This window comes from Castor canadensis, chromosome 4 (genome assembly GCF_047511655.1).
Source record: "Castor canadensis chromosome 4, mCasCan1.hap1v2, whole genome shotgun sequence".
NCBI classification, from domain to species: Eukaryota; Metazoa; Chordata; class Mammalia; order Rodentia; family Castoridae; genus Castor; species Castor canadensis.
The window spans coordinates 104,016,841-104,041,777 of NC_133389.1; the positions used below are offsets into that span (position 1 = coordinate 104,016,841).

General features: G+C 35.9%; 1 protein-coding gene and 1 non-coding gene across 2 annotated transcripts in view; both read left to right on the forward strand.

The window, feature by feature from the left end:
• Window positions 1–24,937, forward strand: part of Epc2 (enhancer of polycomb homolog 2) — a 131,699-nt gene that overhangs the window by 72,377 nt on the left and 34,385 nt on the right. The window contains exon 3 of the mRNA XM_020170426.2: window positions 22,093–22,238. Within this exon, the coding sequence (XP_020026015.1) occupies window positions 22,093–22,238 (146 nt within the window). The remainder of the gene's footprint in view (window positions 1–22,092; window positions 22,239–24,937) is intronic.
• LOC141422956 (small nucleolar RNA SNORA51) lies at window positions 24,042–24,172 on the forward strand. Its single transcript, XR_012447646.1, has one exon. It is a non-coding gene; the product is annotated as a small nucleolar RNA SNORA51 (small nucleolar RNA).

Below are 24,937 nucleotides of genomic sequence, written 5' to 3' on the forward strand. Positions count from 1 at the left end.
CTGCCATGCTCTTCTGTTTTGTTTTGTTTTGTTTTTGTGGTACTCAGTTTGAACTCAGGGTTTCACAGTTGCTATTCAGGTGCTCTACCACCTGAGCCACTCCACCAGCTGTTTTGGTTTTTTTTAATAAAACCCCAGTAATAGTATTATAGCAAAATTATGGTTTCTTAAGATCTTTGGCTGGGTTTGAGGGTTAAATCTACATAAGACAGATTAATAGGGGAAAAGCATTCCAATTTTTTACAGCTGCATGAGAATCCTACAGGAAAATGAAGACCTAAAAGGTGGATGGGATTCAGTTTGCCATTATTTTATTGAGGATTTTTGCATTGATGTTCATTAAGGAGATTGGCCCATAGGTCTCCTTTTTGGAGGTGTCTTTGTCTGGTTTGGGGATGAGTATAATACTGGCTTCATAAAATGAGTTAGGCAGTGTTCCTTGCCTTTCTATTTTGTGGAAAACTTTAAGAAGACTTGGTATTAGTTCTTCTTTAACGATCTGATAGAATTCAGCAGAGAATCCATGAGGTCCTGGACTTTTCTTTTTTGGGGGACTCTTGCTGCTTCTATTTCTTTTTGTGTTATAGATCTATTCAGGTGATTAATATCCCCTTGGTTCAATTTTGGATGGTCATTAGTATCTAGAAATTTGTCCATTTCTTCGAGATTTTCAAATTTATTGGAATATAGGTTCTCAAAGTAGTCTGTGGTGATTCCCTGGATTTCAGAGATACTTGTTATCTCCCCTTTTGCATTTCTGATTTTACTGATTTGGGTTTTTTCTCTCATCATTTTAGTCAGATTTGCCAGGGGTCTGTCAATCTTGTTTATTTTTTCAAAGAACCAGCTTTTTGTTTTGTTGATTCTTTATATGTTTATTTTTGTTTGTTTGTATTTCATTAATTTTGTCCCTTATTTTTTTATTATTTCTCTCCTTGTTTTGGTTTTTGCTTGTTCTTGTTTTTCTAGGAGTTTGAGATGTAGCAGCATTAGGTCATTGATTTGAGATCTTTCTGTCCGTTTAATATATGCACTCTTGGCTATAAGCTTTCCTCTTAGGACTGCCTTTGCTGTGTCCCATAGGTTCTGGTAGGTCTTGTTTCCATTTTCATTAACTTCCAGGAACATTTTAATTTCCTCTTTTATTTCATCAATGACACACTGATCATTGATCAATGTGTTGTTCAGCTTCCAATTGTTTGCATATTTTCTGCTGTTGTTTTTGTTGTTGAGTTCTAGTTTTAATGCATTGTGATCTGATAGAATGCATGGGATTAGTTCTGTTTTCTTATATTTTCTGAGGCTTGCTTTGTGCCCTAAGAGTAAGATATGATCAATTTTGGAGAAAGTTCCATGGGCTGCTGAGAAGAATGTATATTGTGCAGAAGTTGGATGAAATATTCTGTAGACATTAGTGAGGTCCATTTGATCTATGGTGTGATTTAGTTCTAGAATTTCTTTATTGATGTTTTGTTTGAATGACCTATCTGTTGGTGGTAGGGGGGCATTAAAGTCTCCCACTAACACTGTGTTGGAGTCTATATATGATTTTACGTCCTTCAGAGTATGTTTGATGAAATTGGGTGCGTTGACATTGGGTACATATAGGTTGATAATTGTTATTTCCTTTTGGTGTATATCTCCTTTTATTAGTATGGAGTGTCCTTTATCTTGTTTGATCAATGTAAGTTTGAAGTCTACTTTGTCCGGAATAAGTATTGCTACTCCTGCCTGTTTTGGGGGACCACTGGCTTGGTAAATCTTCTTCCAGCCTTTCACCTTAAGCCAGTGCTTGTTTCTGTCAATGAGATGGGTTTCCTATAAATAACAGATTGTTGGATCTTCCTTTTTAATCCAGTTTGCCAAACAGTGTCTTTTGATGGAGTTAAGTCAGTTAACATTCAGTGTTGATACTGATAGGTACATAGTGATTCCTGTCATTTAGTTGTTTTTGTTGTTAAAGGGCTTGTGTGCAGCTGAATTAGTGTTACTCTCTGATTCCTTGTCTTTTCTTTTCCTGTGGTTTGGTACTACCTGTCCTCTTATGGCTTTATTTGCTTTCATTTTCTGTGCGCAGAATTCCTTGAAGAATCTTTTGTAGTGGTGGCTTGGTGGTCATTGTGGAAGACTTTTATTGCTTCATCTATTTTGAATGATAGTTTTGCTAGGTAGAGTATCCTAGGGTTGAAGTTATTTTTATTCAGTGCCTGGAATACCTCACTCCATGACTTTCTTGCTTTTAAAAAAAGTTTCTGTTGAGAAATCTGCTGTGATTCTGACAGGTTTGCCTTTGTATGTTATTTGATGGAGTTGGTGAGTTCTTGCATATTCCTTTCACAGATCTTGAGTTCCTTGACTAATAGCTCTTCAGTTTTTCCTTTAATTGCCATTTTATCTTCAAGTTCTGAGATTCTGACTTCCGCTTGCTCAAGTTTGCCAGAGTGGCCTTCCACTGTGTTTTGTGTTTCTGTTTCTTTCTTTTTTCTGAGGTTTTCCATATCATGGGTCACTTCTTTAATATTGTATATTTTCATCTTTAATTCATTTATCTCTCTGTTTGTAGTGTTCTCTGTTTCACTTTGGTGTTTATTTAGGGCTCCTATGAGTTCATTTATTTGTTTCTATGTCTTCTCATATTCTTTTATTTTTGGTGTCTTTAAATTTCTTGAGTGCCTCTTGTACGATTTGGTTAACCATGTCTATAACATATCCATGAAATTCTCACTGATTACTTGCAGGATTTCTTCTTTGAGGTTGTTCTTGTGGACATCGTTGGGTTCCTTGGCATCGTTTATCTTTGTTTTGTTGGAGTGTGGATCTTGATATCCATTTTCTTCATTTCCCTCTGACTCCTATATGAAATTATTTTTGGGGGGAGAATGGTTTCCATCGCTTCTTCTTCTTCCCATAGCTCCACTTGGTACTGTGCAACGATGTTCTTGATAGGCTAGTTGGTGGTTTCAGTCACCTGTTTTCCTTCCCTTGGTTTAATTTTGTTTTCTAGATGTATTGGGTTTTTAGCTAAGTGTGTGTGCTATTTCTGTCCCTGGTCTGGGTATTAACTAATCCACAGTAATAAAACTAGCAACAACAACAACAAAAAAAAACCAAAGACATCAACAGGGAGAGATGAACAAACAAACAAGAAACAAAACAAAGCTCCAGGTTCAGGAACAATAGAATTTTAGTCTTAGTTTAAGTTCTGATATTATTCTTCTAGCATCCAGTCCTGATGTAGGTGTTTAAGCCAAAACTCTGTTGTAGTTTTGGTGGTTGGGCAGTGTTTTTGTTCTGTTTTGTTTTGGTTTTTTCCTGCTGTCTTTCAGAGGCAGCTGTTTGGTCAGCTCCTCCCTCAGTGGGTTGTGGCAGTTTGAGTTTGCATGTTGTCATCAGGTTCCGGAATCAGCCCTGTAGCCCATCAGCTGTCCTGCTTTGGAGTTGGGTTTTCTCTGTGCTGTTTACTGGGGGTTGTTTCTTTGCCTCACCCCCTTTCTCTGGGGCAAGGTCAGTGATCCATCAGCTGGCCCCCTGCTGTCAGCATGATGTGCTGGTTCACTGTCTGTTTCATAATTTTTCAGGGTGTTGCTCACTGGCTCAGGAGATGACCTTTGTGGTCCTCTACCTGCCCTATTTCAGGCAGTGGCTTATCATCCATCCCCCCACCCTATTGGCCGTCTTGTGTTTACTGACAGTTTGTGTGGAGATTAGCTCCTTGCTCCTCCCCTCTTCTCCAGTGCACTTTCAGTGTCCCACCCCCCCTTCTGTGTGCCAGTTTTCAGTTGGTTATTTATTGTTTAGTTTGTTTCGGGGAGGGGTGGTTAGTTTGCCCATGGGTCTGGTTTATCCCAGGGGTGGCTGGGGGAATACTGTGTGACACTTGGCATTCACCTATGTGGTCTGTCGAATGTCTCCCAAGCTGGTTTGGAGCAGCAGCTGGTGGCACTGGCAGCCCTCCTGTTTTCTCAGTGTAATGTGGCCTGGAGGAGCTTTCTGTGGGCTAGGAGTTCAGAGTGTTGAAGTTTTGATTCTCCTTGGTGCTTTATTTCCTCTAAGTGTGGCTTCAGTGTCTCAGCAACATTTTTGATTCACGGAGCTCATGCTGTCTGCTTCTGTACTCTAGTTGCTATGTTGGTTCCTCAGGAACTGGGTTTTTAAGATTTTTTTTTAAACAACCTCTTATCCATGTTTATAAAAGAGAAGTAACTGCTAGGTAATTTGAGAAAAAAGTTAATTGGAACCTGGATCTCCCAGTATTTTTGTTTGTTTGTTTAGTTTTCCTCTTGAAAAGTTATACATTGAGGAAAAAAATTTAAGACACAAAAATCCACTTATTCTAAGTATTACCCTTCCTTCTTTTAATTGCTGATATCTAGTACATTATAAACCCTTAATAATTTCATTAAGAGAAAAATCAGTTCATGAAGGAGGGATTCTTAAAACATACTAAATATTGTCTCCATTCTGCATGCTTTTAGTGTTTGTAGTTATGTTTTGTTTTGTTTTTAAATTCCTAGCAAAAGACAAACAACCTTAGGAAAAATACATTCCCTAATTCAAAAAAAGTCATTTTAGTAATTAAAAAAAATTTTAAATCAAGATTGCTAGTCTTATTTATCACCATATCCAGTTGTTAGAGATGTGAGAGGAAAAGGTACAATTGGCTCTCCATACTCACGAATTTCTACATCTATGGGTTTAATGACCATGGACAAGAAATACTCAGAAAAAAAGTTGCATCTTTGCTGAACACGTAGACTTTTTCCTTGGCATTATTTCCTAAACAGGGACTAATACAATAATTATTTATATTCACATTTACATTGCATTAGTATAAGTAATCTAGAGATAATTTAAAGTATACAGGAAGATGTACGGAAGGATATGCATAGTTGATAAAAAAAAAAAAAAGGCCTGAACCTCCATGGATACCAAGATACAGCTACATATGTGGTAGATTTTGACTTGTTGTAAGAAACTGCCATCCAGCAAAACAATGTGTCTTGTCTCCCTAGGGGAAGTTTTCAAACTGGACTTGCCAGTGTGTTTTCTTCCATGTTGTATAACTTCGTTATGATTTTGATCAGTTTGTGTCATGTTGTCTGTTTTTACAACTTTATTACATGAATAAAGTTGAGAGATAGGAGAGTCTGCCTTTCTGATTCTTGATCATCTTTAGATGGAATTTCAACTTCTTGTTCTCTAGCACATAGCTGTCTGCTTGGTCACTTGACCACACTAGCCACAACTTGAAACAGCTTTTCCTTCTCTGGAGGAAGGAATTTCTGCTCCAGAATTTTTTTTTTCTTTTTAATATATCCTTGTGTAATTTATTTCAGTAGAGTTCAAGCACAAGACTGGGACTTGTGAGATACAAGGAGAATACAGGAGGCTTAATAAGCTACTTAATGTGTCCGTGTCCATGTCCATGTGCACGCTCAAGGTACTAAGGATTGGCCCCTGGGCCTTGCACATGCTAAACATCACTCTACCACTTGAGCCATACTCTAACCCTAGAATTTTTTTTTTTTTTTTTTTTTTTTGGCACTGAGTTTTGAACTTGGGACTTCATGCGTTCAAGGCAGGTAGTCTTGAGGCACATCTTTAGTGAGACGTTTTTATTCTTAACCATATTTCTTTTTAATCTTTGACTGCCTTTTCTATACAATTTGTTCATCTTCAGGAGTCAAGCTTTAATCCCTTGTGACTTGGGCAACATTTAGTGGTTCTTGTACCATTATTGCTGGGTATTGTGTCCTAAGGGTGGAGCACAGTGTGATTTCTCTTTAGGGCCTTGGTATAGAATAGCTTATTACTAGATGCATTGTAGACCACACTGTTGACCCCATTATTCGTTTTGAAAGATGCCATCCCTCTGTGATGGGTGGAAAGATAAAGTACAAAACCCTTTCTTGGTCTTAGGATTTATAAAAGTGAGGATTTATACATAGGTGACGTGTTTAGAGGTTCTTTTTCTGAACAAACATACTCAGACATGTTCTTCTGTATTTCTGTTCCTGTAGGTCACACAGCTTTGGTATTTCTGTCTCCCTTATGGTGAATTTTTCAGATCTCTTCATATGTGGGTTACATGTGCCATGGATGTGTTTGTGAATATTGATAGTTTTCTCTAGTCATTCTCTCTTTAACATACAATGGCCTGCCTTTTTCTCTTCCTTTCTTGGAACTATTCTGCCTGAGACCTAGTAGGAAAGGAAGAACATGAGTAATTATTGCTAGGTTTTTTGGTTTTTTTTTTTTTTTTTTTAAGGCTTGCTTCTTTGGAGGGAAAATCAAATGGTACTCATAGCACACACCGCCTAGCAGTGGGGCACCTCCCTTACAAGGAATTCAAGCTCAGAAATATGTACCCAAGGTAACCTCTTTATTGTAAGCAACTAAAGGGAGGGTAACTTAAAGCCAAGGTACTCTTCTAAATTGGGAGGGGAGAAACCTAAACTAGAATGATCAAGTAATTTAGAGGATACAGTGTAACAAATGATAAACAAATGATGATCTACAATCAACAACCATATGGTGTAATTTTAAGGAAAACCTTGATGATCACAAAGTTCATTTCTTATCCAGAGGTGGTTTTAAGAATATCCTGGTCAGCAGTTGCATTGTATTTTATTTGTGTGTTTGTGGTATTTTAAGTGTCCCTTCAGGTAGTATCCAGCTACTCTCACTAACTTACATGGCCATTTAGTGGAGCATTTGTAGTTTGTTTGGACTCACATAGCAAAATTATGGAGATTTTTCCATAAGCCTGTTTTGTGCACAATTTTGCATATAAAGGATTTTTAAGGGACATGTATCATATTCTAGCAGAAAGAGCTGTACTTTCCATGATGTTAATGTAAATCAAATTATTGAGTGTAGTCCTAAGTAATGATGAATAGCTCTTGGTTTTTTAAAAGTTCATTAAAATAAGAAAGTTACTTTAGAGACTCAGATAAATTTCTGGCCAGATTCAGATCTAAACATTTCAGAGCTAGACAAACCTTAAAAATTGACTTCATTTTTAAATTGGTTTCTTGCTTAGTTAACATCCTTAAGATTATTTCAAACAGTATCTTATGATAACATGCCATAAGATTTTCTTTGTTAATGAGTAATGAAACTTTGAGAGGTAGCCAAGAGAAAAAAGTATACCTCAAAAGAACCAAATTGTATTTCCTTCTCTTCCTCCTCTTCATTATTTTTAACTACTCTTTAAAAATGTAAAGACCTTGCTTGGAGGAGTGGCTCAAGGAGTACAGTGTGTATCTAGCAAGCAGAAAGACCTGGGAGGGTGCAAACCCCAATGTTTTTTTGCCAAAGACAAGTTGGTTATAGTTGTGTGGCTTCATATCTGGGTCCTATGTTCTGTTCCACTGGTCTTCAAGTCTGTTTTTGTGCCAGTACCATACTGTTTTTATTGTTGTTGCTTTGTAATATAGTTTGAAGTCAGGTATCGTGATACCTGCAGCATTGTTCTTTTGACTGAGTATTGCCTTGGCTATTCGTGGCCTCTTGCGTTTCCATATAAATTTAACGGTAGATTTTTCAGTCTGTTTAATGAATGTCATTGGAATTTTGATGGGAATTGCATCAAACAAGTAGATTACTTTCGGGAGTATAGACATTTTTACTTTACTATGTTGATTCTACCAATCCATGAGCATGGGAGATCTCTCCACTTTTATAGTCTTCCTCAATCTCTTTCTTTAGAAGTGTATAGTTTTCCTTGTAGAGGTCATTCACATCTTCTGTTAGGTTTACACCTAGGTATTTGATTTTTTTTGAGGCTATTGTAAATGGAATTGTTTTCATATATTCTTTTTCAGTTTGTTCACTATTAGTGTATAGAAATGCTAATGATTTTTCTGTGTTGGTTTTATATCCTGCTACCTTGCTGTAGCTATTGATGGTGTCTAGAAGCTTCTGAGTTGAGTTTTTTGGGTCTTTAAGGTATAGGATCATGTCTTCTGCAAATAGGGATATTTTGACAGTTTCTTTACCTATTTGTATTCCTTTTATTCCTTCCTCTTGCCTAATTGCTCTGGCTAGGAATTCCAGTACTATGTTGGAATAAGAGTGGAGATAGTGGGCATCCTTTTTTAGTTCCTGATTTTGGAGGGAATGGTTTCAGTTTTTCTCTGACCTATCTATTGATGATAATGGGGTGTTAAAGTCTCCCACAACCACTGTGTTTGAGTTAATTTATGCTTTTAGGTCTTTCAGGGTATGTTTGATGAAATTGGGTGCATTGACATTGGGTGCATATAGGTTGATAATTATTATTTCCTTTTGGTCTATTTCCCCTTTTATTAGTATGGAATGTCCTTCTTTATCTCATTTGATCAATGTAGGTTTGAAGTCTAATTTGTCATAGATAAGTATTGCTACTCCTGCCTGTTTTCGGGGGCCATTGGCTTGGTAAATCTTCTTCCAGCCTTTCTTCCTAAGCATCTGCTTATTTCTGTCGGTGAGATGGGTCTCCTTTTTAATCCAGTTCGTCAAATGGTGCCTTTTGATGGGGGAATTAAGTCCTTTAACATTAAGTGTTAGTGCTGATAGGTATGTGGTGATTCCTGTCATTTAGTTGTCTTAGTTGTTTGAAGGTTTGATTGTGTGTACCTAAGTTGAGGTTACTCTCTACTTTCTTGCTTTTTCTTTTCCTGTAGTTTGGTGCTGCCTACCCTTTCATGGTTATGTTGGGTTTCACTTTCTGTGTGCAGAATCCCTTGATGAATCTTTTGTAGTGGTGGCTTTGTGGTCACTTATTGTTTTAGTTTCTGCTTATCGTGGAAGACTTTTATTGCTCCATCTGTTTTGAATGATAGTTTTGCTGGGTAGAGTATCCTGGGGTTGAAGTTATTTTCATTCAGTCCCTGGAAGGTCTCACCCCAAGCTCTTCTTGCTTTTAATGTTTCTGTTGAGAAGTCTGCTGTGATTTTCATGGGTTTACCTTTGTATGTTACTTGTTTTTTCTCTCTTACAGCCTTCAGTATTCTTTCTCGGGTCTCTGTACTTGTTGTTTTAATGGTAATATGCCGTGGGGTAGTTCTGTTTTGGTTTGGTCTGTTTGATGTTCTGGAGGCCTCTTGCATCTGTATGGGAATAGATTTCTCTAGATTTTGGAAATTTTCTGTTATTATTTTGTTGAATATATTACGTATTCCCTTCGCTTGCACCTCTTCTTCTTCGATGTCCATCATTCTCAAGTTTGGTCTTTTGATGGAGTCGGTGAATTCTTGCATTTTCTTTTCACAGGTCTTGAGTTGTTTAACTAATAGTTCTTCAGTTTTTCCTTTAATTACCATTTCATCTTCAAGTTCTGAGATTCTGTCTTCTGTTTGTTCTATTCTGCTGGATTGGCCTTCCATTTTGTTTTGCAGTTCTGTTTCGTTCTTTTTTCTGAGGTTTTCCATATCCTGGCTGTTTTCTTCTTTATTGTTGTCTATTTTTGTCCTGAGTTCATTTATCCATTTATTTATCTTGTTCTTTGTTTCACTTTGGTGTTTATACAGTGCTTCTATAGTTTCTTTTACTTGTTCTTGTGCTTTCTCAAATTCTCTATTTTTGTTGTCTTGAAATTTCTTGAGTGTCTTTGTACATCTTGGTTGACCAGATCCAGTATCATCTCTATAAAATTCTCATTGATTACCTACCTGTAAGATTTCTTCTTTTAGATTGTTTTTGTGGGCTTCATTGGGTTGTTTGGCATAGTTTATCATTTTGTTGGAGTCTGGATGTGAGTATCTGTTTTCTTCATTTCCTTCTCGTTCCTATACTAATTTTTTGCTGTGGGGAAACTGGTTTCCCTGTTTTTTCTGTCTTTCCATCATTGCCCTTGGTATTGTTATTGTCCCTGTACTGTGTGCAATTAAGTATTTTCTAGCTTGTAATAATAGCAATGGTGATATTTAGAATGGAAGGCTGAGAGGAGAAGGAAAGCAAAGAAGGTAAAGAAAAAGGGAAAAACAAATAAACTTGTAAAAAACAAACAAGTTTCAAAGATATAAACAGGGAGAGATAGGATACTAATCAACAGTAAGCTAAACAGGCATTAGATAGAGAGTATTGAAAATGAAATAAAATAAAATAAATTTCCAAGTTCAAATGCAATAAAGTTTCAGTCTTAATAATTTTGTTGTTAGTTCCTCATCCTCCAGTCCTGGAGATGGTGTCTCAGAAGTAGTTCTGTCGTTGTCTCATCAAAGGGGGAAAAAAAAAAAAAAAACCCACAAAGTGTCCCAAGTTCAAATGTAATACAGTTTGAGTAAATTTTTCAGCATGCAGGTGTAGTTCGGTTGTTATCTTATCAAAGGTAGGGAGAGAAAAAAAATGTCTGGAGACAGTTTGTGAATGCCTGTCTGAAGCTGTGGCTCTCCTGCCGGCTGCTGTCATCCTGCTGTTGCTGGAGGCTTTATTTATGCAGATCTTAGGAGTGAGCTTAACACTCACCTAGCCCCACAGGCTTTGCTTACTTAGAGTTCTGCTGGGTGGGACCGCCACTGCTACAAGCTTTCCCCTTTCCAAGCACACTGGGGGAGGTGACACTGCTCCCACTTTCTCAGGCCAGCGTGTTTTTTTACAGTTCACATGGGACGTGGGCGTTCCCCCCTCTCCTGTGGAGTTTTCCTCCCACTGCCACTTTTACAAGCTTTCCTGCTCTTGGTTGCTGGGCAGGTGCTGCTGCTCCTGCCTTCTCCCAAAGGCTTGTTTATTTACAGTTCCATGGGGGATTGCCCCTCCCCCATCTTCAGAGCTCAGGGCACCCCACCCTCTTTGCTACTGTCTTTTTTGTTGTTTATTATTCAGTTTCTCTTTTTTTCCCTGGGTGGGGGTCATTCTGTCCACAGGGCTATGCTGATCTGGCCCAGGATTGTCTGTGGGAGTACCACGTTCCTCCTTAGCACACCTTGTGGTCTGCATCTTCCCAAGGGGCCTGATTGCTGGCATCTGCCGTTGTGGGAACCCTCCTGGTTTCTCATTTAACGTGCATTGGGGATGCTATGTGTGGGGTGGGGGTGTGGAGGAGTCAACATTTTGCCTCTTCTTGGTGTTTTTTCCTGTAAGGTGTATCTCCAGCGTCTCTCCAAGATTTTACTTTAAGAAGCACACTTTTCTGCTTCCTCCCTATAGTTGCCATCTTATAATGTGTCAGTTTGCCACTTCTTAATCTAGTATACTTTAGCTAAAGAAGAACATAGAATCCACTGTGACTTGCTTAGAATTTTTTTTTCCCAAAAAAGATAAGACATGTAGGAGAAGAAGTCATTTGTGACATCACTGTTACTTAATAAGCCCCCACCTCTGGCAACTTATTAGTTCTTTTTTGCTTTAAATTAGGATATTACATTAATATAGCCTCATAGAATAATAGAAAAATTATTCTGAAATTTAGCCATAACTAGATAAATCGCTAACCCTCGCCCCTTTCCATGAATTTGAAATGTTTCCCTAGTGAAGCCTTTGAGACTTTGTTTTATATATCAAAACACATTGGGACTATTTCTTACTCTAATACAAGAGTACAAGATCAGATTGAGTGTATATTTTAGTAGTAGGGTGCCTGCCTAGCATACACTAGGCCCAGGATTCATTCCTCAGCACAAAGAAAACAAGACTAACAAGTTTTAACCTTATATACTTAACAACTTCCATATCTTATCAACTCTCAAGGATATCTGTTTAAACCCCATGATTTATCCCACAGGGCACCATAATAATCTCAATAATACTTGGACCAACAATCTAACTACTAAAAACAATGTCAGGGGTTTTTGTTGGTTGATTGAATGGGTTTCTTTTTTTAATCTTAAAGATAACTCGTACTAGGTACCATGTATGGCAGTACACTCCTATAATCCCAGTTACATGGAAAGCAGAGGCCAGCCTGGGAAAAAGGTAGCAAGATTCTGTCTAAAAAACAAAAAGGATGTGGCTCAGGTGGTAGAATGCTTTTCAAACATGCACAAAGCCCTCAATGCAATCCCCAGTGCCAAAAAAATTTTTTTAAATATGGGGGAGACACAATACTTGAAGTAGAACCCAAATGACACCTTAGGTTCTGCTTAATTTAGAGATTTTATCCTAGATTTTATTTTCTGTCATGTAAAATATTTACATAGTTCTAGTAGCAGTAAAACAAGATAGATTCAAAGAAATGTAGTTCTCCCTTATTCCCACCCCCACCCCTATGTACTGCTGTCATTCTGTTTTTCTTATAATTCTTTTCTACAATTTCATGATTTGGGATATTAGTCTTTTATTCAATGATTGATACAGAGACCAACAAAAGTTAAAAAAATTAGAGCACCGACATTTATGGAAATTTGATGCAAGACTAAACAGGCATTAGGGAAAGGATGAAAGTATTCAGTCTTTGCTGGAACAGTTGGTTTTCCATATGGAAAAATGTATAAAAATTAACAAATGTTAGAAAAGCTAACATTCTTAAAAGAAAATATACAAGGTTATGTTTGTGACTTAAAGGGTGTATGGGGGGAGGGTGCAGGTGCCTTTTTTGCAACCTGACGTATATTCCTTATGGTATATCCCTGGAAGTAGTATTGCTGGATCATACGGCATTTCTAGTTCTAGTTTGTTTTTTGAGGAGCCTCCATACTATCTTCCATAGTGGTTGTACTAATTTTCATTCCTATCAGCACTGTATGAAGGTTCCTTTTTCCACACATCATTGCCAATATTTGGTGCTGGTGGTGTTCTTGATGGTAGCCATTCTAACAGGAGTGAGGTAGAATCTTAGTGGTAGTGATTTGCATTTTCTTTATGGCCAGGAATGCTGAGTGTTTCTTCATTTGGTTTTTGGCCATTTGGACTTCTTCCTTTGATAAAGCTCTGTTCATTCATTTGCCCGTTTCTTCACTGGGTCATTGATTTTTGGGAGTTTAGGGGGTTTTTTTGGGAGGGGGAGTTTAGTTTTTGATCTTCTTGTATATTCTTGTGAACTCCTCGTCAGATGTATAGCTTGCCAAGATTTTTTCCCATTCTGCGGGCAGCCTCTTCAATCTGATGACCATTTCTTTTGTTGTGCAGAAGCTTTTTAACTTCAAATTCAAGTTAAATTTGTTAAATGAATTTAACAAATTTCATTTGTCAATCCTTTCTCCTAGTTGCTGAACCATTTGAGTTGTATTTAGGAATGTATTTGAATTGTTAAATGAATTTAACAAATTCAAGTTAAATTTGTTAAATGAATTTAACAAATTTCATTTGTCAATCCTTTCTCCTAGTTGCTGAACCATTTGAGTTGTATTTAGGAAGTCCTTGCCTATGCTTATTAGTTCCAGTGTGTTCCCTGCTCTTTCCTGCACTAGCTTCACTTATATGAAGGTCCTTAATTCACTTTGAGTTGATACTTGTACAGGATGCAAGACATGGATCTACAAACAGTGTATGCACATGTGAATAAATGAACAACAACAACAAAAAAGACATGGATCTAGTTTCAATGCAAAGAATTCTTTATGTAAAAGTGCACAATTAGAAATAAGTAGTTGCATCAGTAGTAAACATTATTATGAATAATTGTATTTTATAGTATTTAACTGAATTAAGGTTTTATTAAGCTACTTATAATTAACTGGAAATATTTAGGGCTGAAAGCAAACCAAAGAATAAATTCTTTCTCAGAACTTAGAATCGTAAAATATACTTTAAAAGACTGAAATAAACTCATGGTTATTTTTTGCAAATGATGAAATATTTTAAGTAGATAGTTTTAGTCACAGAGCTGTGGACTACTCAAATAACTAAAGCAGAAAACAAGATAAAATTATTATTAAGATTCTTGATGCCTATGAACTGGAGCTAGAATTTTTTACCTTGTATTACTTCACAACTGTAGTCTTGCCCATTATTATAAACGCTGTCATCACAATCATATTGTGTCTATGGCCTTTTTTTTTTTTAGTTTTCTTTTTAATTTACGCTTTTAAAAATCAAAGTAGTACTTCATTAGGCTTAATTTTTTTCTAAAATGAGTCATTCTTAGCTGAGCACTGGTGACTGGCTCATGCCTATAATCCTAGCTACTCAGGAGGCAGATGTCAGGAGGATCATGGTTCAAAGCCAGCCCTGGGCAATTAATTCCATGAGACCCTATCTCGAAAATACCTAACATAAAAAAGGGCTGGTGGAGTGGCTTAAGGTATAGGCCCTGAGTTCAAGCCCCAGTACCGCCAAAAAAACAAAAAGAGTCATTCTCTGCACAGAGGCAACTGCACCTTCATACCTTTTTCTTTTCGAATTTGTCCTCAGAATTCTAAACAATAATATTATTATACTTTAGAACTACTTTTTAATGTACTATCCCTTAATTTCATACTATTTAAGATGAAAATTTAGTTCTTTCATTTCATTTCAGCACACTTCCCTATTTTTCCTAACTTTATATTAAATCAATCTTCAATGCACATGATATTCAATATTATGTAATAATATTATACAGTAATGTGCATAATATAATACAATATATTATGTACAGCTGAGACAGGTAATTAACAGTGATTACATGTTCTTTCTTGGTTAGGTTGCATTTTCAAGGAAATGGTTTTCTTACCTTTGTATCATCTTTTTCTGTGTACCTTAAATTTCTACTCTTCAGCAGAAGTATAACTCACATAATATGTACAGTGAGACAATCTGTTAGTTTTATTTCTTCAGTGGACATTTTTTCCTCAAACCATTCATTTGCCATGCTATTCTGGACTGTTTTCTCTTAGGCTTGCTATATTGTTATTGCCCCATTATCCTGGATATTACCCATTACCCATATCCTGTTAGTTCCCTGACTTTGGAGTCCATGTTTTCTTTTTAAGAAAGGACATGAAGAAGTGATTTTTTTTTTTTTCGGAGGGGTTTACATTTCTAAAATTACTTTTAACTGTGCCATCATACTCAACCAATTGGCTGGTTGCAGAGTTTTGGGCTGGAACCAGTCTTTCAGAATCTTGAGCATTGTTTCACTGTCTTCTAATTTCTAGTGTTATGGTGGGTAGATCCAATGCTCTGTTTAATGTAGTTTTGAATTTCAATTTTTTGTTGTTCTCCAGGTGTTTCTTTTATATAGTATCCTGTTCTTGGTTCATGGTTTCAATACTCTTTTTCAGGATGTATTTTTTTTTATTCTTGCATTGTCTTTGTTTCCTCTGAGATCCTTCTTAATGTTTCTTTATTGTCTTTTCTTAAATACCTGAATTACTTGACTGACTGGCCATTTATACTAAAATAAGGTCACTTATCTGATGGTACTTTCAGTTATTAGTTTTCTCATAGAGAAATTCTTCAATCTGATTTCTGAGTGTCTGACAGCATTTTCGCTTTTATAGCTGAGTCGAGGGTGGAAGATGGAGGAATAGGATGGTTGTGGTGGAAGATTTCGTGGTTAAACATGTGGACTTTCACCTTACCTGCTGCTGTATGGAGCCTTAACTTGCCCTCATTGCCCCTGTTCTGCCTTATGTCTTGAGCAGTCTTTGTAGATTAACCTTCAGGCTCATATCATTTGGGAAGAAAAGTAGTTACGTAACTACTCTGGAGGAGGTGTTCACCCAGTCTCCCTGTATTCAAACATACCCTACCCACTTTCAGAGTCTCAGTCTTACTTACTAATGGGGGAGTTTCCTGATTCCTATTGTCTGCACCTCCCTCCAAGGCAGTTTATATTTTGTGTTCTCTTATCTGCTAATCTATGTCCTTTGTAGTTCTAAAAATTTGATTGATAATTCTCACCTCGCTTCTGAGAATGTATGATATTAAAAATTTTTTTTTCTTTGCTTTGTGTTTGGGATTTTGAAAATGATCATTTTGCCTTATTTATTTTTTCAGATAAACCAAACAAAAGATTTATCACTAGTTAAAATACAACTGAAAACACTTGCTAAATCTTGAGTTACTGTGATGTGGCCCCTGTCATTGTGCCTTATTTAAACAGAAGTTGTCTCTATGTTCACATTTCTTTAAGAGAAAATCTAGCATCCAGGGTCAGACAGACAGTGAGTAACATCTGTAAATACAAAAATGAGTTCATGTAAAGTATTCTGAATTCACAGAATTAAAGTAGGGATGTGATTAGTATGGGTTTTGTTGTTGTAAAGCCTTGATTTTAAAGTGCTTTTGATTGTCTTATACATCCAGTGTGTTAGAGAATATTTACATTCCTATGCTCTCTGGTATTGACTATGTATTGCCTAAAGGCCATGTGATGAGACTAAATGCTGTGAACTTAAAAAAAACACTATAGACACATAAAATACTGACTGTGGTCTGTAATACTGGTTTGGGGATTAGGAAAGGAAGAAGTAGCATTCCTTTCCCTTTTCTGTTTTGCAACTAATTAAGAAATAGACATATAAAATGTCAGCTTTATATTGCTAATAAAAGTGGCACTGGAAGATAAAATATAAATATGTAGTTCAGTGGACTTCAGAATATTTAGCCTCTGAACTAGACAAACCTGCCAACCCACTTGTTGGTCATTGAGACAGGTCTCCCACTGTAGGGTCAGAATCAGCCTCCTGAGCTTTACCATGCAATAAAAGGCTGACAAGAATGCAGCCTAGGAAGGAGAGAATATGCACCCTGAGTGCATTGAGCTGATAAAGTCCTCCTCCCAAGTTCACCAATCAGGAGACAGTGAAGGGATAGAGAGAAAATTTCTCTCCTAGAGAATTTAGGTGGAAAAGTGAGGAAGAGGAGTAAATATTTCCTCTTAACATACAATGTGCATAATATTATGTAGTAATAATATTCATATTCATAAAGATTATGAAGTGATGAGTGGTAACTGGCTCATCATTTGTGCTACATTGAAATATATACTGTTCATTTTGTGTATGCTTGGTAAGCTCCTTTTAATCTGAAAACATCCTAACATATTTTGGCTCTGGGAAATTTTTTGGTAGTATTTCTTTTGGGTTCCTTTTATTTTCATTCTCTTAGATAGCTAGCTGTGCTTATTGGATATTTGCATATGAATATGGACAAGTACTAAGTGACTTTGGAAAGCACTTTTAACTAGAAGTAATGTTTTAAGCTTTAACCAGCTAATTTAAGACTAAATTATATATAAATATTCTCTAAGCTGTAACCAGTCAGTCTGTGAATGCTTTATATTTTCTAACTGCAGTTTTTACTGGCCTTACCTATGTAAAACCTGTTGTCCTCCCTGCCAGAGAGCAACCAAACTCTCCTGATGGCTACCACAGAGAACTTTCTAATCTTCTTCCTTCCTTCACTCTCCCTTTTCCTTCTCTTTTTCTTTGCCACAGGAAGTCTTCTACATGCCCTTCTTAACCATGTTCTTACCTTAATGCTGTTGATCTGCTACATCAAAAACTTTCCAACCCTCCTGCCTGCTTCCTCCCCTTCCTTTTTCTGTTGTATATGGGACATTTTACTTGTTTTGTTTGGTTTCCTGGCCTAGGAAACTAACCCACTATTTGTACCATTTGTTTTTTAGCCAGAAAAAAGGGGGTTCCAAGAATGAGGTATTAGTAAACTTACAGGAAACATTCTGCTTGCTGTTTAAAACAGAGTCTCTTCTTATACTATATTTAAGAAATGCTATTTTTAATTAACAGCTTTTAATACTCTTTTTTTCTCTAAGTACTGTGTTGGGGGTATACAATTATGACTAAAGTAATTACTGCTTTTAAAGAATTTGTCTTTTTGACTAATGGAGGAGAGAATCAGTATAATTAAGGTAAAAGAGGTACAATTGAACACTTGTACTTAGTTTGAAAGCAGCAGAACATCTAGCTCTATAATGATTCTGGTGTAGTTTTTGAATAAAAAGAAATGATACTATTAGAATACTTATAGTGCTGGTGTAAGCAGGTCTTTGCCCTGGTTCTGATTTAACACATTGTCAGATCTATCAATTCTCACTATTAATTTTTCTAAACTATTTTCCAGCTTTTCTTGTCCCTTCGCCTGCCTCACAAGCTAGGGCACTGGCTTTTGTAAGAATAGAATAAGGCGATAGAGCAGATAGGAGGTGGAACAAGAGGTGAGTAAGATTAGGTAGGTGTGTAAAAGATGGTCACGCAGTTTGTATATATATCCTTGCCCTTGAACATTTGAAAATTCCTGTTTAACTTAGAAATTTGTGTATTGGGTTAAATTCTGCCATAAATTTTTTCTCTAAAATCTCTTCTAGTTGTATCAACTACCTGATTTTTATTAACTATCTGTTGTTAGCCTGTGAACCAAAGGCATTCATTTTGTGCACTCCCAAATGCAACATTCCTTTGTGGAAGAAAGAGTAATTTTTAGAAATCTGTATAGTTTATAGGATCCACATCATCTGTCATTGAGTTTGAAATGCTTTGGATTGACTTTTTAAAAATTTTTATCGTTTTTACATTTACTCATATGTGTATACATTGTTTGGGCCACTTTCTCCCCACCTCCCCCACTTCCAGGCAGAACCTGCTCTTCCCTGTTCTCCAGTTTTGTTGAAGAGAAAACATAAGAGATAATAAGAAAGACAGCATTTTTGCTAGTTTGAGATAAAGATAGCTATACAGAGAGATTCCTAGCATTGCTTCTATGCACATGTGTATTGCAACCCACATTGGTTCATCTCTGCCAGACTTCTTTGCTACTTGCTGGTCCCCTTCCCATAGTGGCCACTGCCAGTTTAAGATTACTATATTCACTCCTCTACAGTCAGCCCATCAACCACATTCAAGTTTTAGGTTTCCTTCCCTTTGCCTATTCCTTCCATGGGTGTTCTCCCCTTAGTGTGTGACCCATGTCCAGTAATATTACTGCATTTGTTTAACTTTTAAAGCACATTTTAAAATTACTGATGACCATACAATTCAAAACCATATATAAAAGATAATACATTTTATTTTCAAGAATAATTTTTTAAGAATCATACTTACAAAATCATCTGTGTCATAAGTTCACCAATAGCTATACTCTCCTGATTTATTAAAATGTGAGACTCATTGGGAGATAAAATATTACCTATTACATAGAGAGGTTGTGACAGCTAATTTAGTATGTATAAAGTATTTTGACCACTGCCTGACCATAGTAAATGCTATGTAAGGTAATAAGTATTAGCTAACTTTTATTTTTGTTTTTATTATCTATTATTTTTTGTTACCAAAAAATTAAAGAGCTAGAGTTCAGATTTATGAGCTGTCACTTACTGATTATAAAGTAAATGCCTTTAAGTATTTGTTTTTCAGTATTATCTGTAGTAAGAGACTGATTTTACTAAAATTATATAAATATTCACATCTGTTTCCATTACTATATTACAAACTACTTTTAAGAATGTCATGCTCATCATAAAGCTAAAAAGCTTCTGTTCATCAAAAGAAATGGTCTCTAAACTGAAGAGAACACCCACAGAGTGGGAGAAAATATTTGCCAGCTATACATCAGACAAAGGACTGATAACCAGAATATATAGGGAACTTAAAAAACTAAATTCTCCCAAAAGTAATGAACCAATAAAGAAATGGGCAAGTGAACTAAACAGAACTTTCTCAAAAGAAGAAATTCATATGGCCAAAAAACACATGAAAAAATGCTCACCATCTCTAGCAATAAAGGAAATGCAAATTAAAACCACACTAAGATTCCACCTCACCCCTGTTAGAATAGCCATCATTAGCAACATTAAGAACAACAGGTGTTGGCGAGGATGCGGGGAAAAAAGGAACCCTCTTACACTGTTGGTGGGAATGTAAACTAGTACAACCACTCTGGAAAAAAATTTGGAGGCTACTTAAAAAGCTAGACATTGATCCACCATTTGATCCAGCAATACCCCTCTTGGGGATATACCCAAAAGACTGTGACACAGGTTACTCCAGAGTCACCTGCACACCCATGTTTATTGCGGCACTATTCACAATAGCCAAGTTATGGAAACAGCCAAGATGCCCCACCACTGACGAATGGATTAAGAAAATGTGGTATCTATACACAATGGAATTTTATGCAGCCATGAAGAAGAACAAAATGTTATCATTCGCTGGTAAATGGATGGAATTGGAGAACATCATTCTGAGTGAGGTTAGCCTGGCCCAAAAGACCAAAAATCGTATATTCTCCCTCATATGTGGACATTAGATTAAGGGCAAACACAACAATGGGATTGCACTTTGAGCACATGATAAAAGCTTTAGCACACATGGGAGGGGTGAGGATAGGTAAGACACCTAAAAAATTAGTTAGCATTTGTTGCCCTTAGCGCAGAGAAACTAAAGCAGATACCTTAAAAGCAACTGAGGCCAATAGGAAAAGGGGACCAGGAACTAGAGAAAAGGTGAGATCAAAAAGAATTAACCTAGAAGGTAACACACATGCACAGGAAATTAATGTGAGTCAACTCCCTGTATAGCTATCCTTATCTCAACCAGCAAAAACCCTTGTTCCTTCCTATTATGGCTTATACTCTCTCTACAACAAAATTAGAAATAAGGGCAAAATAGTTTCTGCTGGGTATTGAGGGGGTGGGGGGAGAGGGAGGGGGTGGAGTGGGTGGTAAGGGAGGGGGTGGGGGCAGGGGGGAGAAATGACCCAAGCCTTGTATGCACATATGAATAATAAAATTAAAAAATAAATAAATAAATTCTTTAAAAAAAATCACAGAATCAAAAATACAAAAAAAAAAAAGAATGTCATGCTCAATCTGAGAATACCAGGACATTTCTCATTGCATGCATGTAGGGTATTAGTTTACACCTTGATATGCATGTACCCTAAATAGCCAACCTGTTGGTGATAGGTCTGTCTCAAAATCTTGTCATATAATTTCAACACATAATTTGTAGCACTTTGTTTTCCCATTTGTATTTGAATAGTACATGCACATGCTTAAAATGTCAAACAATATAAAAAAGAAAATTCAACCATCCTTGAACTCCTTTCCCTATAATCCTCTTACCCAGAAGTAGTGAACTATTACCAGTTTCTTGTATGTCCTTGTGCATTTAAAAACACATGTGTATATATCCATCCGTGCCCTCTTTTTAAAAACATATCTCAGTGCACTACATGTACTATTTGGCATCTTAGCTTTTTTCACTTAATGTTTTTTCATTCCATGTCAGAATTAGTAGGTCACTTATTCTTCGTATATTTCATATGTGTATAAACTTTCATTTATTTCTCTAATCCTACACATACTGCTTTTTTGCATTTTTAAATTCTCAGTAGTGTCACAACTAATACTGTGTATATATCTTTGTTACTGTATAAGCTTATCTATAGGATAGAAATAGCATTGTCAAGTCTGAGGGAATATATTTTAAATTGAGCTAAATCAACTTACAATTTCTTCCTCACATTACAAAATAGCATATTACCAGCTTTTAGACCTTAGTCTATCTGATTGGTGGAAGGTACTATCTCCTTATTTATGTTTGCATCTATTTAATTATGAACGGGGTTAAGCGGGGTTTTGGTTTTTTTTTATGTTTAAAAGTCATTGGTTTATTCCTTTGCCAGTTTTGTTTACATTTACACTTCTTTCTCATTGTGTTTTATCTTTTGACATAGTTTGTTAAATTGTATATGTAGAATTTTTAATTTTTATATAGTTAGGTTAATTACTTTAGTTTTTTGATTTCTCAGTTTGTATCTGCCCATGAATTTTTCCCCTGCATTTTATTTTCTTGTATTTTTGTGTTTTTTTTCCCTATAAAATTTTGTTAAATAGGTCATTTATTGGTGTTAGGAGAAGGGTAGGAATTCAGCTTAATTTTTTTTTTCTTTTTTAAATAACTAGTCTGTCATGTCAGTACTTAAAAAAAAAAGTTTGTGATTTATCTTCAGTGATTTCCATCAGATGCTATATACTCGAGTTTATTTCAGGTTCTTAATTTTGTTCCTTAACTTCTCATCATACTGCCAAACTAGCATGTTCATCTTTTTATAATTGCTATTTTATATTTTGTCATATATTTGTGATATTTTTTTAAAAAGCTTTTACTCTTCTAATAAGCTTTAAATCATATGTAAAGCAAACTTTTGTTTTTTCTTGCATTGTACAATTAGTCTGAAACTTCATCGTTTTTCCTCAGCTTGAAGAATTTTTCTTTTTTTTTCTAGCTTTTAATCTAGACAACGAGCAACCAGATTATGATATGGATTCAGAAGATGAGACCTTGTTAAATAGACTTAACAGGAAGATGGAAATTAAGCCTTTGCAATTTGAAATTATGATTGACAGACTTGAAAAAGCCAGCTCTAATCAGGTACTGTACCATGTAAAAATGTCTCTTACTCTATAGTTAACCCAAGTAGCACATTTATTTTGCATTTCCTTTAGGACAGACCAAAGTATGTTTCGTTTTATTGTCTCTTAAATTTCTTTTCCTAACATCCTAGAATTTCTATTTAAATATTCCTTGAACAGAATACTTGAGCATAATTTTCTTGAATAGGAGGAGCATGTCAAGTACTGTTCTGAGTTTTTTTCTTGTATGGGTAAAAATGTATCTTCGTAATCCTTTCGATAGGATAATATTTTGATACTTCAGTTACTAAATTTGTTTGGCTGGGTCTCTAAGGTAATCATCAAATCTTACTTAGATTTATATGAAAGGTGTTCATTTTAAACAGCTTTTACTTTTAATTACTTACATATTTAAATTCTTTAGTTAGAGAAAACTATTCACAAAGTAATAGGGAATTTTCTTTAATGAGATGTACCATAGATGGAACAGGGAATTTAAAATGGTACAATGTTTCTGGGAAGCATTTGTCAGGAGCCTTAAAATGTTTATTACTTTTTGATTTGACTCCCATCTGTGGGAGTCATTCTCAATGAAAATAATTAGAGGGCTAAGGATAGTAGTTCATTGGTAGAGTGCTTGTCTGCTATGCATGAGGCCCTGTGTCCGAACCCCAGAGCTGCCCAAAAAAAAAAAAAGTGTAACAGACTTTAAACAGGAATGTTCAGAATAAATTATAAAGTGCTTGTAGGATGGAATATAATATAGCCATTAGATCAGGATTTTTGAATGATGACTAATACCATAAAAAAGTGTTTGTTATATAATATTAGATTTGAAAACAGAATGTAGAATTGTATGTGTGGAAAATTTCTAAAGTTTGTTTAAAACATTTACGTTTATACATGTGCCTAAGGAAGAAGCACAACAAAATGCCAACAATTCTTATAGTTAGGTGCTGCAATTACTGGTGATTTTTATGTACTGATGTTATAATTACTTATAAACTATTTTTAAAAGTAATTTTTGGTGTACTTATGTGCTAATTGTTATTAATATATTAAGAAGTTATAACAAACATAAACTTTTTACAGTAGACTTTCCTTAAAACTTTTCACTAGTTTACCTATAGAAATTAATTTCCCTTACCTTTTAAGTTCTTTAAATCCCCAAGGTGTCATCAGCTCTACAGAGCATTTCCCAAACTTTTCCATTGGAAAATTACTTGGCTGCATATTTAGCCTTTCTGCCAGCCTTTCTCCCCATTTTAATAAAATAAAGTGCCCTATCAAAAGAAATTCAACTTACTGATTATTGAGAAATTCTTACCTTTGTGTTGGGAATTTTTCTATTCATTATGTTTATTATATATTCATTATAATTAGTACTCTGGGATCACTGGTATCTAGCGTTTCTGCCTTTTTAATATAAGTCCTGAGTGCTAACCGACAGGACCACGGGAGTACCCAGTTTCAGGATTTTTAAGATGCAGATTTTCCTAATAAATCTAGGCTGAACAAGACTTTAGGTATTTCTGCTATTTTTCCTAATTACTTAGAAATTACTCAGGATAGTTATGATTGTATCATCAAAAGTCTTCACCTCTTTCTTCTTTAATTTGCTTTCTAAGTGTGTAGGTGAACAAGACAGGTGTTAGCCCTGAATAAGAAAGATGACAAAAGACCTGCCCTTGTGGAGCTTATATAAATGGGGGCAGTATAAGCAAAAAACATATGAACAGTACAGTTAGCTATGTACATATAATCAGAACCATCTTATTTTCTCTGCTTAGGGCCAAGCTTCTAGGCCTTTAGGCAACTGGCTGGCCTCCTGGTGCTTGCCTCAGGCTATGTTCCTTACACTGACTATAGAAAGATGAGGCAAAGTAAACCTGCCCCATCTATACCACAGCCCTGCTTCTGTGCCAGGTCTGTATTGTAAATGGGGAGACTACTGGCAGAGCACAGAGCATGATTAGCAGCTGCTTAAAGCAGTGAGAGGTAAATGATGGACGTGTTGTCAGAGGAACAAGATAAAGTCCTGTTATTAGAACCAAGGATTAAAGATGCCAAATGGCTGTCTTCCTTCCAACTCCCTGTCTATAAATTCACCTATCTCTTTATTTTTCCTTTTTTAGGGACTGGCACAGTTCAGGTGCCAGGGAAAGGAATCAAGTTACTGGTTAACCTGATATTTATTAGGTTAGTAGAAAAAGACATAAAAGACTGAGGCAAATTTTCTGCCTCTGTCATTCTGAGAGACTATGTCAATGAAAGTCATTACTGAAAACTGTTACCAAATGCTGTAATTAATTTAGTCCCCATCTATTTCTTTTATTTGCCATGTTCTTATGTTTCTTTCCCCCCAACGTATGGGTACTGGGGCTTGAACCTGGGACCTCGTGCATGCTAAGCAAGTACAGTACCACTGAGCTATGTCCTCAGACCTCCTCATTATCTTGAAATGGTCTTCACTTTTGTTGTTTTTTTTAAACAATTTATATTCTAATTTTATTATTTCTCATGACCATACCACTGTCCAAAACAGGGGTACCACAAAGAACTGAGACCATCAATGTGAATTCCATCATTTCCCTTCCTTTCCACCTACATGTCTCCTTTTATCCTCTTACAGGGGCATTATCCTAAACCTTTTCTGACTCTTTATATTATATATGTGCCATATATTCTTTGAATATTTAATTTTTAATTATCTCTAAT